Source organism: Brassica napus, chromosome C7, assembly GCF_020379485.1.
Source record: "Brassica napus cultivar Da-Ae chromosome C7, Da-Ae, whole genome shotgun sequence".
Classification (NCBI taxonomy): Eukaryota; Viridiplantae; Streptophyta; class Magnoliopsida; order Brassicales; family Brassicaceae; genus Brassica; species Brassica napus.
In genome coordinates, this window is record NC_063450.1 from 48,846,548 (window position 1) to 48,859,305 (window position 12,758).

Here is a 12,758-nt window from a genome sequence, read left to right on the forward strand (position 1 = left end):
TAATCCGTTATTATCAACAATAAACCAGTGAAAATCAATATCTTAAACAGAATGTATTGTCAATATGGCTCGGCCGTACAACCCAAGAAAAGCAACACTTTGAGCTAGTTGGTCTGTCGGGGTCCCCGTGACATGTGGGAGAGTTATAGTTTTTACGCGCGTTTGTCAACGGTAAAGTTAACGGCAAATGACAATTAACGTCGTTAGGACACATGATTCACGTAACAACAAACAGCCGTTGATGAGTCCGGTTCGTGCGGAAAGTCGGTTGTTTTCCCGCCAAATATCACGGTCACTAGCAGATGTTTTTAGGCTATTTAGATTTTCATTTCATTAATTGACAGAAAGGTTTTTTGCACACAAAAATTTGACGGTTTAAATTCAACCTGTAAGATTTTTGTCTTGTTTTCCAACTGCACTTGTGACTTGTTAGAAACCAAATATTTAGTAACATTTTCAAGAAATGTTATGTTACCGGTACATATATTAGTAACATTTTCAAGAAATTATAGAAAAATATAGAGAGAACCAAATGTTTGAACTTTTAGCATTATACAGTTTTTAAGTTATCTTTCTATAATAACAATATTAGTCTTATCAATTGTGGAAATTAGAAGATAAGAGAAAAGAAAAGTTGTGGGTATGTTCTTTTTAATTAAAAATAAAAACGTGTTGAAAAATATAGAAAAGGGTGGGAAAAAGAGTCATGTGTCCACGGTAAGAAGAAATCTCTGGCTTTAAGACTAGTCGAAGGCGCGTCAAAGCAGAAGTTGGTCCCACGTGTACCTATCGACATGCAAACGACTTTGGTCGGCATGGCTGGTTTATTTGTTCATTTTTAAAGAAGATACACAACATACTCATAAATATTCACCTTCTCAAATTTGAGGTTATGATTGGTAAACACAAGAGTAACTTGGAGTAATTTAAATGGAGTAACTGGGAGTAACTTTAGTGGAGTAAATGAGAAAAATGGTAAAATAAATAAAATAATGAAAACCAAAAAAAGTTAAAAGTCAGCGTTATATGTTTTCCTCTTCAGCTTACATGAGAGAAATAAATGAACTTATTTACCACTAGTTAAATAGTATATGAGGGATGAAAAGTAAATAAACTTGTTTTCACTCGATTGGTGAAATTGTAGCTGAACTGAGAGTAAATGTTTTCCACCCAAAAAGTTTTTCGCTATTATTACCATACAGTCAGACTCTTGGCCATAAATGATAGTAGATCGCCCGTTCTGTTACCATTAAATAAATACTTGTCACTATTATATGAAAATATAGTAACTGTAACGGAAATGTGATTTACTAGGCAATATAAAATATCTTAAGAAATGTTTGAGAGGTTGAAAGTGTCATGTGAAATATAAGAAGGTTCGAGACATATTAAATGGGGAAGACATAATAAGTGCCTGCTTGAGTGCTTGTAGTTGTAGCAGGTAGCAACGCTGTGTTTTTTCGTCTTTTTATGGACTCGCACCTATTTTTATACGTAATATTAGACTTGAATCGAGATAAGAGATGCAATCTTTAAGAGCATGGTTATTCATTGTCTTTAATTTTAAGTCCTTAAGAGTTTTTTTATTGTTATTTTTAGATTAGGACATTGTTAAGGACTTTTTGTAAAAATGGTGATTACTGATGAGACTTTTAATTGTCTATTAGTAAATTAATTGTTGAGTTCATGACACAAACTTGTATGACAAGTAATAAAAAGATCCTAAGACAAATTTATAGAAAGCATAGCAGAACCCATATTTGTTGTGGCGAAAGGTACGCAGAAAGGATTCATCTTCTTGTAAGAGATCTTCAGCGCTTACAATAGCATCATTGAAGACCTGTATCACTACCAGATTGTTAGAGATGCAACGATTAGCAAATAATTCCCCAATCTTTGGCTTCAGAGTGTACCTTCATGCCACCGATTGCAGAGCCAATCAAAACTCCACATTTGGCTTTGTTAAACTCAGCCATTACTTCATCAGAAGTTACACCACCATCAGCCAAAGCTTTCTTACCAGCAGTGAGAAGATAGAGCATGAACTTGTCCATCCGTTTGGAAAGCTTTGGAGCAACCCATCCTTCAGTTGAGAATGATTTGATCTCTCCAGCAATTCTCTTATCAAAGGTAAAAAGGAAAGATATTTAAGTACATGGAGACACCCAAAGCTTCCAAGAAAGCCTGATATAATAATATTTGCTTACTACCGTAGGAAACTCGGAACAATCAAAATTCTCAATCTGGCTACCCAAGTCCTCCCACTGCTTCTTTAGCGCGTGTGGCCTTCATAATGGTGATGATACAATCCCATCAAGAACCATTGCTTCACCAACCTGAAATAAAACATTAACACAGCTCTCTACCATTGCCAAATCTCAAAAAAAATAAAAAAAATCATTTTCATTGAAGCCACTATGCAAGGGAGATAAAAAGATGATGTAATGATACGAGTTTAACCAATCTAAGTCCATCCATCTAACACGAAAAATTTGAATACTAAACTATATATATGATTGAATCTGAAGAAAGCTCAAAACAGAGCAAAACATGGGAAGAGATATACAAACCGATTCGAGATCTGGAGATGAAGAAGATCTCCGTAGACAATAAGAAATCAATCACATTCCAAAAATTAGCAATCTTCATCCCAGCTTTCCTCGCATACGCAATGATACCACCAGCATCAACCACAGGCCCGACATCACCAATCGCCTTAAGCCTATACTCCTTCCCCGTCATATGATTAATCAAAACATTCTCCCCTTCCCTTAAGATCCTTGCGTACGACTGCGCCACCACCACCTTTCGTAACCCTAATCTAACATCTCAGCACGAGAATTGCGCTTCTCCTCTTCGGTTAGCTTCACCGAAACTCCAAACCTCTCAGCATGTCGAATCTTCTTCTGAACATCATCCACCGGAGAAGATACATCATCCCCTGCCGCCGACGATCCAACAGCCTTGGTGTCAGGTTCTTGTTTCTTCTCACCAGAAACAACAGAGAGAGCCGGAGTCATCGACCTTTCGCGAGAGAAGGAGAGAAGTTGATCCGTCGAGAGAGAGAGAAAGAAACGTGAATGTTTGTTGCCACGTGTTCCTAAGGACACGACCAAAAAAGTTCTTAACCGGGGACTTTCGTCTTTCGTCCCAAGCATTATTAGGTCTTTTTCATTTAATTTAAATCCCAAAAAGGCTAAGATATCGGTCCAGGGACACCGCTATTCATGCTCTAAGCGTGTGATAATTTTCACAGCTCACAAGAAAAATGTGATATATAGGCGACCGATGGCATAGTTGGGGACTTCAGCTTAAAAAGACTTTGTATGATAACATTTGATGAGTTTTTCAAACCAATATGGATAAACTATTATTGGATCTATTTGTTTGGAGGACATTTTTTTTGTTTCTTAAGATAAAAAAAACCCGCATCGTCGAGTAAGTTATGTGATATCTTGATATTTTGAAATACCGGAAGACTTGAGCCGTAGATCTCGGCTATGGGGCATTTGCATTGGAAGAGGTTTTCACAAAGTATTTTTTTATTATTATTTTTTTGGTTTGATTTTTTTTTTAAAAAAAAATTAATTAATCAGACTAATCGCAGACCGCCACGTGCCGTGGGGTTCGCGCTACAGTAATAACCCGGGTTCAGTGCAATGACCCTGCAAAAGACAGATTCACTCCTTTTGTTTATTTTAATATTTTTTTTTTTTAAAACTGTGTGAATTTTGAGTGGAGTTCATTTATGCATATGCTCTTAGATATTAAGAATCATAGAACAAAAGAGACGATTAAGATTTGGTCAAAGACAAAACACGTGATGACTGCGTGCAACAGTTCTCACTTCTCAATGGTCAGAATTACAGGATTAATCAAATAAACCAATGATATGATTCCAAATTTTCTTGTTTATATAATTCCATTCACATTTGATACTAGTGGATGACTAAATTATTTAAAATGTAAGCCGGAATTAAGAAAAGTATGAATTAAAAAGTAGTAATTATCAAAAGACATTTCAAAAGAAGAGTGTGGCGTGGGACTATAACTTGGCTTGTAATTTCAGACATTTGAACCGGCCATTTTTTATAATCCACTTTTCTTATATATTTGACTCACACATTTAGAAGATCGTGACATCTTCTAATTGCTTGTATCACTACAAAACATATACTTAGTATTTATATGTCGCTGTTACGGTCGTATCGTATAATACAGCTGTAGGCAACATTTATCCAAAAAAAAAATCATCAAATCTGTTCTTCTGACAAGATGAATTTTTATAGTTTTGAACTTGAACTTTAGATTTGATAATTACAGCGACAACTAACTGCCTGATCACGATCATATACCAAGATTAGTAGTTGTATTTGTATACGAAAAATGATAGCTTGTTAATTTTTTAAAAGATAGAAATACATATATAATTTTTTATAGTTGTTAATTTTAATACAACTACCTTTAGTTTAAAATATATATGGATTTCACTTTTTGTAACTAGTTAATTTTATGAAGAAATAAAATATGCTTGCTCTTAAGAATGAGTACAATCTTGAAGGGAAGCTCCAGGTTATCAATTAACGGCATGTTTGATATACGTTTTGACAGATGATCAGCATACTGCAGGTATAATGATGTGATTTACATTACTGAATTTAATTTCTCGGCTATTTTAGGTGTAAGAATAAATGTATTTTCCCCACCAATTGTTAGTTATGCTAAAACTATTTCCACTTAATTATTGTCATTTTAAAATTATAAATGCAACTCTTTTCACTTTCTTATTTTTTTCAGTCATTCTATTGATATTTATACTATACATTTTAGAAGATTACAAGAGCTTTATTACTAGAATAATATCGCAAGGAAGATTTACTACAAGCCTAGCGGCTAAACAACTATTTCACACCAAAGCAGAAAATATATTGCAAGAAGTAATATATATGTGTTAAGCCTTCAAGGAAAATCACAAGCTAATTCATGATGCATCACATGGGATGTTAAAACCTAAACCACTTAATCCTCTTGTTTGCATAAACCAAGTAGTCTACCTCATTTAATTATGCAGTGTATATAACTATATACTAATATATACACTGTTTGTGTTTAAAAAAAAATAAAAAAAAATAAAAATATATATACACACTGTTTAAAAGTTTGTTTATCATTTCCATCGGCAATTTTAACATCTCCCAAATAGAAAACAAATTATAACCGACAAAGTACAAAGTCTACTGTCTACATATGGATTATACAACCCCACCTGATCGATTAGTCATTTGAAACAATCAACTCTGAAAGGCAGAATTAAGAGAATCGGCCTCCAGACATTACTGCGATAGATTCCACAAACTAATTAAATATAAAGGCAGCAACCAAAATACAAATATGTTTATACCATAAGAGAGAGTCTAAATTATAAACCGACTTTTTGACATTTCACAAAAGAATGGCATTATCTAGTGCATTTGTGTACTCAATGTTATTAATAATTAAAAAATAACGTTGACGAAAGCTTAAAAATTAATACTAACTCCGAGTGTCCTGAGAGTGTGTCTACACCTATACTCCGTCTATACAACGCTAAACGTGATCGTATACATTTAAAACAATAACAAATCCACTAGTAAATACCAGTACTAATTTTTCAAGCTCTAAAGCTCTCTTCGTTTCATATTAAATATTAAATGCCATTTAGAATAAAATTTTCATTACAAAATAATTATTTTAAAAATTCATTGCAAAATTTATTAAATTTATATGCTTTTATGACTTTATATTTTCCAGTTTATTTTTATACTAATTGAAATATGGTTAATTATATAGATAAGAATATTTTTATTTAGAAAATATATAAAATTAATTTTCTTAATTACAGAGCATTAAGCTTTAGACCCACCCATACATACATTATAGTATTACACCCACCCATATATACATTATAGTATTATACAATGAGATTTGATTGCACCCACACTCTCCCTCAAATATGTGTTTCCGATTCACATGGCACTCACAAGACACAATCAATGTTTTTAGGTTCTTTGTCTACCAAAACATCATTAACGAAATGGTTGTGCCTTATTGTATTGGTAAACGTATTTATTTTCGTTTGGTAAAATGTCATTTTTATTTTACCAACGAAAACATTTTCATTTTGAAATTGTTCCCTTGAAGCTAGAAGTGATATACACTCTTGGTTAAGATATTAATTTTCATTAGGTACAGTCTTAAACAAATGTAACATTCCAGTTATCTAAAGAAGCGGTTTACAATATGTTGAAACATCTTTTTATTATCAGGAGATTAGAGCTTTAAAGTTAGATGCCGGACGATGTAGGCGATGTTCGTTTACCTATCGCGCGACCTGCGACCTGCGATATGCGACCTGCGACTGATCGCAAGTCACAGGTTGTTGTTTGTTTTACTGTCGCATAACAAGCGACCTGCGATTGGTCGCATGTCGCAAACCGCAGGTTGTTGTTCGTTTTGATGTCGCGCGACTGATCGCACGACCAGTTACGGGTTTCCATTCAAGTCGTCCGAAAAAACAGCGATTAAAAATTAAGAAAATTTTGATCTTGCGACTGGTAGCAGGTCGTAGATCGCAGGTCGTAGACCGCAGGTCGCACGACACGTAAACGAACATAATTTTAGCCGCAAGTCGCAGGTCGTGCGACACGTAAATGAACGTAATTTTAGTCGCAGATTGCAGGTCGCGCGACACGTAAACAAACAGAGCCGTAACTATCTTATCTATTTCAAAATCACGAATTCATTTTTTCGTTATTTTCAGAAATTGATTGAAAGCTTTTTGGGGAAGAAAATAAGATAAAATAAAATACTAACTGGGCCTTAAAATGGCAGAAAGCCCAAGCTGATGAAAAAGTCAACTAGTTCAAACCGATATGGTTCGTTGTTCTTGATTCCTGGGGCTCCTCTTGCTCTTTGGGATATTCGTTTTCTCTCTGTTATCCGCACGAAAGTGTGCCGATCAATTTCTTCACCATCTGATGATCTCTATAATTTTTTACTCTGTCTCGAAACGACCAGGTTGCATCAGAAGCTAATGTGGGCACGCGCATATCAATCCCTGAAGCTATCATATCTGGATCCTATTAACAAGGTTACCATATTTATCCAATACTCCTATCTATGTAACTTCTTTTTGGTAAAACTATATGTATAACGTTTTGTGTGAAAGTGATGAGTCTTGTGGTTAATATACACATAATGAATTGAAAATTAAAATTAGTGCGTGGGAATAATTGTTGATTAAGGTTACATATATATATGTGTGCTTTACAGGGTGTGTGAAGATCTCGTAAAAAGCACTTTGATTTTCTGTAACTAAAACCAGGTTTGACTTATCACTTTAATCCTTAATTGTATAGCTTTATCTTATCTGTAAGTGACCTGAATGCATGTTAGAGAAATGTTTTTAAATCCAAATTTCAATCCCTCCTCCTTTAGGGAAATTTAGGATAATCATTCTCAGTTCTGAAATCACTCAGAACCTTTTCAGAATTATCATTGCGCGATATGTGATGGTGCTAAGGAGTAGTAAAGATTGATCAACTAACCAAGGAGTATTACACTTTACATTAATTAACTACCAATAGCCCGTCTAGCTCAGTTGGTAGAGCGCAAGGCTCTTAACCTTGTGGTCGTGGGTTCGAGCCCCACGGTGGGCGTTTCCTTTTTCTCTCCTCTAGTCGACATTGTCTTTTTTTTTTTTTCCAAATGGAAAACCTTAATATATAGGCACCAGTTGCTCTAAACTCCAATTTGGTAAACTCACTGGAGCTTTCACATTTTCTGCATTGACTCCTTATCTTAACTTGAATCCTAATACTAATAAGATACTTCTATTCTATATGAGCGTCGTTGAACATATTATATCCTAAGACATCAACATACTTCTTCATATTGTGATCCCATCTTGTTTAGAGTCTTGTGGAGTATGTTCTCCCTCTGTGTCACAAGTTAGAATCTGTGCTTTACCGGCCTCTTTCTCCCAATCAATCCTTGCAATAAACATGAGCAATATCAAGAAACAAACTGATGCTCCAACCAAAAACCCTATCAAGAACCCTACAAGACCTAGTTTAGCTTTTAACGCCAAACTCACCCCTAACGGCAAAGCCAATAGGTAGAACCCACCAAGATTCGCATACATTCCAAGCAACGGCTTTGCTGTTGCACGAACAATCTCTCCACACACCAATAAAGGGAAGTTTATAACCTCAAAAACGGCCATTATCAGCATCAGCTTCTTCACACCGTTTATGATCATCAGGTCATGGCTAGCGTACAAAGACCCCCACACACCTCTACACGCTATCATCACTAAAGCTCCCACGCAACCCGAAACAACACCCACAACGAGTGTAGTGTAAGCTGCTCTATAAGCTCCTTTGGGATTATTCGCACCGAGCTCGTTAGACACTCGTGTAGCCACGCACGTGCCTAAAGAGAGCATCACCGCGTAAAGCAAGTAGTCGAAGTTTAGAATTATGACCAAGGTGGATACAGACTCCTCAGGGTTTGGTAACCTCCCGCCTAGTATAACCAAGATCTCATAGCACCACCACTCGAGGCAGACAGTGAGACAACACGGTCCACTAAGCTTGATCAGATTAAGCCAGTCTTGACCACGTTGGTCCAACAATCCACCTTGTTTCCATTTGTTATCTTTAAATCCCTCAGCGACTATCACGTACCCCGTTAGAAGAATCACGACGATAAGATCTGTGATCCAAACCGCCATTGCAACTCCTTGGATTCCCTTTGCCCTAGAGAGGAATATGTTGATGGGGATATGAAGAGAAGTGGCTGCAGCTGTGGTGTACATGATTGGGAGCGTAACGCCTTGTGAGCTTAAATAAGCCTTGAGGGGACAAAGCAGAGAGAGGACTGGTAGATCAGGAAGGAGGTAGATAAGGTATCTCTTGGCTATGGAGGAGATGTCTTGTTTTTGACCAAAACTGATGAGGATCTTGTCAACGTTGAGCCACAAGAGAGAGATAGGGATCGAGATCAGGAGGAGCAAGAGCACCGACATCAAAAGTGTTTTGTGGAGAAGCTTAAAGTTCTTGGCTCCGAAGGCTTGGCCACAAATGGGTTCCATTGCAGCAGAGATTCCGTATAAAACAGCAAAACCAGTAGCGTTTGCAAAGGAAAACCCTAATGAGCCTCCGGCTAGGTTATGCTTGCCTTGACGGCCAAGAAACACTGATGTACTTGTTATCTTACCAAACCACAGCAAGTTCATAGCCACCAATGGTAAACCTATTCTCATTTGAAGTTTCAGCTCTTTAACAATGCTCTGCATCGAGGTCTTTGAACAGCACCCTTCAGAGACTTCTGGATGAAAAGTCTCTAACTTCGATGCCTCTGACATTTGTGTGTGTAGAAGAAGAGGTTAATTTGTGGAAAGAGAAGTTGATAAATGAAGGAATAAAAGGAAAAGAGCTTTGAGAGGCTTCAGCCAATTTTTTAGCCTGGTTTTGAGAAATGCAGAGATAATTGCTTTGCTTGTTTGTTTGTTTGTTGATAAGATCAACAACTCTGTAGGTGGAAAATGGCTTTTATGTTTTCGTGTAGGTAAATTGTAAATTAAAAGCATGGTTTGCGTGAGAGGATGCGATTTTCTGGAGAGAGTTATTGTAACGCTCAAGAAGAAGAGGTGGAACAACTTGGTGGGTGTCCTATACTTTCTTAGTGCGTTGATGATGGTGAAACCATACAAGTTCCATTTTCAGTTTTTTTTTTCTTGTTATTATTTTTTTTTTTTTAAATGAGCAACTAATATTATTAATATCATCTTTTTAAAGATTTTCTAAACTTGATTCCAGATTTGTTTTAACTACTATGCGAAATTCTATGATGGTCAAAAGTATAACTATAGTGCACGGATTCAAGCCCCGATTATTACTGACAAAACTGATAGTTGATCAGTTCCATCTCTGATCTCTTCTTAGTACCTATAAATCTAAGAAGAGTCAAAAGACAAATAAAAGAGAGAGGATATGCGACCTTGGCTTTCTATTTTTCTTTATAGAAAAGCAACAAATAATTGCAATTAGGCATATAATTGTGTGAAGAAAAACATCATGAATTTAATATACAAACGCTTTTTATGGATCACAGGATAATTCAACTTTTATTTTGGTGCTTCTCAAAAGAGGTTTCGTCTAAATTCTAAAAGAACCAAAGAGAAGAAAAAAAAAGGTTAAAAAGGGGCTTCAACTGGTTGGTAAGTTTATGTGAGATGATAAGTATTAAATCAGTGGTTGAACAAAATTGTAGGAAAAACATATGTAGCAAACTATCCGTCTATCCGTGTTTATTTCATAAATCATGAGTGATTATGATAGTGGACATGAGCCGATATCAGAAAATTTAAATTTTTTTTAGAAAATTACTATCCACGATTTGGCGCTAATTAGATGCTTTTTCAAGTTTAAATTAAATAACCCAAAGTAGGTGTAATGGAAATCATATGCATGAAAAACATGATACCATCGTACTGATATGATTCCCACTCTTACATCGAATTAATGATCGCAATCAGACATTGCAACTTTAACTGAAACATTTTCTCAGAAGGATAATTTAGAAATGATTGTTGCTTTAGAATCAGAGACGTTTAGAGTTTTATTCGTTAATTGCCCTTGTTATCGCAACTTGAAAAGTATGCAACTAATTAATCAATCAACTCAATGAGAAACTACCCATTTGGGCTTACAAGGGCTCATTTACTTGTGCCGGACCATCAGAGAGTATTTCAACGTCTGCTCGACACATTAGGCAACAAGCCAACAAACATGTTACATTACTGCCGAGTCGATCCATTTGAATGGATAGGAAAAATAAAAGTAAAAAAGAGTTTTCCTCTAACCTACACAAATTAAGTCTATGACTGTGAAGCTCAAAGTCGCAAACCATTGAAAGATAGTGCCATGCATGACTACTGTCTACTGATAGCATTTCTTGAAACCGCGGGCAAAATTAAACATGTGATCCTTGACTGATAAAGAAAATAACGATGCTTCTGATGATATTTGGTTTGATATGTATAAAGCTTTTTAATCAAAATTATTGGAGAAAGTTAAAAGAATATTTTTGCTGAAATAGCTTAAAATTTATATTATTGGAGAGAACTTACAGAATTACATGTACCTTCGGAGAAGTACTGGATCTGGGAAAGCAAAACCTGACTACAAAACTCATGTCTTCATATATATATTTTAAGTTATCTTGCAGTTAAGTATTATTACTATTATAGTAAAGATTTTTAACGTTAAAACCCCTAAACTAAGTTTGTTTTGGGTAAAAACTCTCAAACTAAGTATTTAATGAAGAAACCCTCAAACTAACGTTATTTAATGAATTAAACCATAACAGGTCATAATTACCATTGCTACCGGTAAATCTTTAATTTATGGGTTTCTACATTAAGTAAACATAGTTGAGGGGTTTTACCATTAAAATTTTAAAAAACAAAAAAAATTAAAATTTTATAATATTATTTAAAAATTAATAAAAAATTTTTGACAACATAAGCGAGAACTAAAATTTTATAATATTATTTAAAAATTAATAAAAAAATTTTTGACAACATAAGCGAGAATTAAAATTTTATAATATTATTTAAAAATTAATAAAAAATTTTTGACAACATAAGCGAGAACTAAGTAACTGGACCGCGCGATTCAGAAAGCCAAACCGAAAGTATTGAATCGACATATAACATAGCTGAAGGAGAACTCCTCGCACCACTTGCAAGCTTGTCCGCCATAGTATTTTGTGCTCTTGGAATATGTCTGATCCGGAAGTTAGAGAAGAAAGTCTTACTGCGTCTAAATTCTTTATATAATTTTTGTTATATTTTCTCGGTTTTTACATTTTTAATTTATACATATATAATGTTGATGTTAATAACACATCAAACTCATATATTTACAAAAAAAATTAAAAATGCTAATTTTGAAAATTTAAGTTACTAATTTTTAGATAATATTATAAAATTTTGATTTTATTTTTATTTTTAATGGTAAAACCCCTCAACTATATTTACTTAATGTAGAAACTCCTAAACTAAAGATTTACCGGTAGTATTGGTAATTATGACCTATTAAGGTTTACTTCGTTAAATAAAGTTAGTTTGAGGGCTTTTACGTTAAATACTTAGTTTGGAGGTTTTTACCCAAAACAAACGTAGTTGAGGGGTTTTAACGTTAAAAATCTTTATAGTAATATTATTAAGAAGAGATCAATTAAAAATTGCTGGTTGGCAGAATAAGACAATTGCTGTCCGGAAACATTTTGGTGAGCCAACAGCGGAAGATAGATTAGCGTTCAATATATACTAGCTGATTTTTCCGTGCTCATGAACGGATATAAATATTTCTAAAGTAAATATACTATAATAATTAATTATTATTTATTTTTTAATTTTAAATTAATTTATAACTTGTATGAATCATTTATATTAATAATATTATATTACTTTAATTATACATATGATTAAATATATATTATATCTAATCGATTTTGTTATTTTTTACAGTCAATTTTGTTGTTTTTACAGTCGATTTCGTTATCATGTGAGTAAATTTGATTGAATCTCTGAAATCAACTGCAATATTTTTTATTCTAAATATATTAAAATTTTAATTAATTTCTTATTCACATTTAGGTGGTTGATGTCTTAGATATGTAAATATATTTTATGAAGATTATCTATAATT

General features: G+C 34.2%; 1 protein-coding gene and 1 non-coding gene across 3 annotated transcripts; one reads left to right on the forward strand and one right to left on the reverse strand.

The window, feature by feature from the left end:
* Window positions 1–7,564: 7,564 nt before the first annotated feature.
* LOC125590076 (protein DETOXIFICATION 56-like) lies at window positions 7,565–10,072 on the reverse strand. 2 transcript variants are annotated; one of them, XM_048763035.1, is made up of 2 exons: window positions 8,135–10,072; window positions 7,565–8,030 (listed from the first exon to the last, which is right to left on the reverse strand). In XM_048763035.1, exons 1-2 carry the CDS (start codon window positions 9,404–9,406, stop codon window positions 8,025–8,027), a joined length of 1,278 nt encoding a protein of 425 aa, XP_048618992.1. In that variant the 5' UTR covers window positions 9,407–10,072; the 3' UTR covers window positions 7,565–8,024. The 2 variants fall into 2 exon arrangements, with proteins under 2 accessions (XP_048618992.1, XP_048618991.1); XM_048763034.1 differs by having other exon boundaries at window positions 7,565–10,067.
* TRNAK-CUU lies at window positions 7,625–7,697 on the forward strand. Its single transcript has one exon. It is a non-coding gene; the product is annotated as a tRNA-Lys (tRNA).
* Window positions 10,073–12,758: the final 2,686 nt, after the last annotated feature.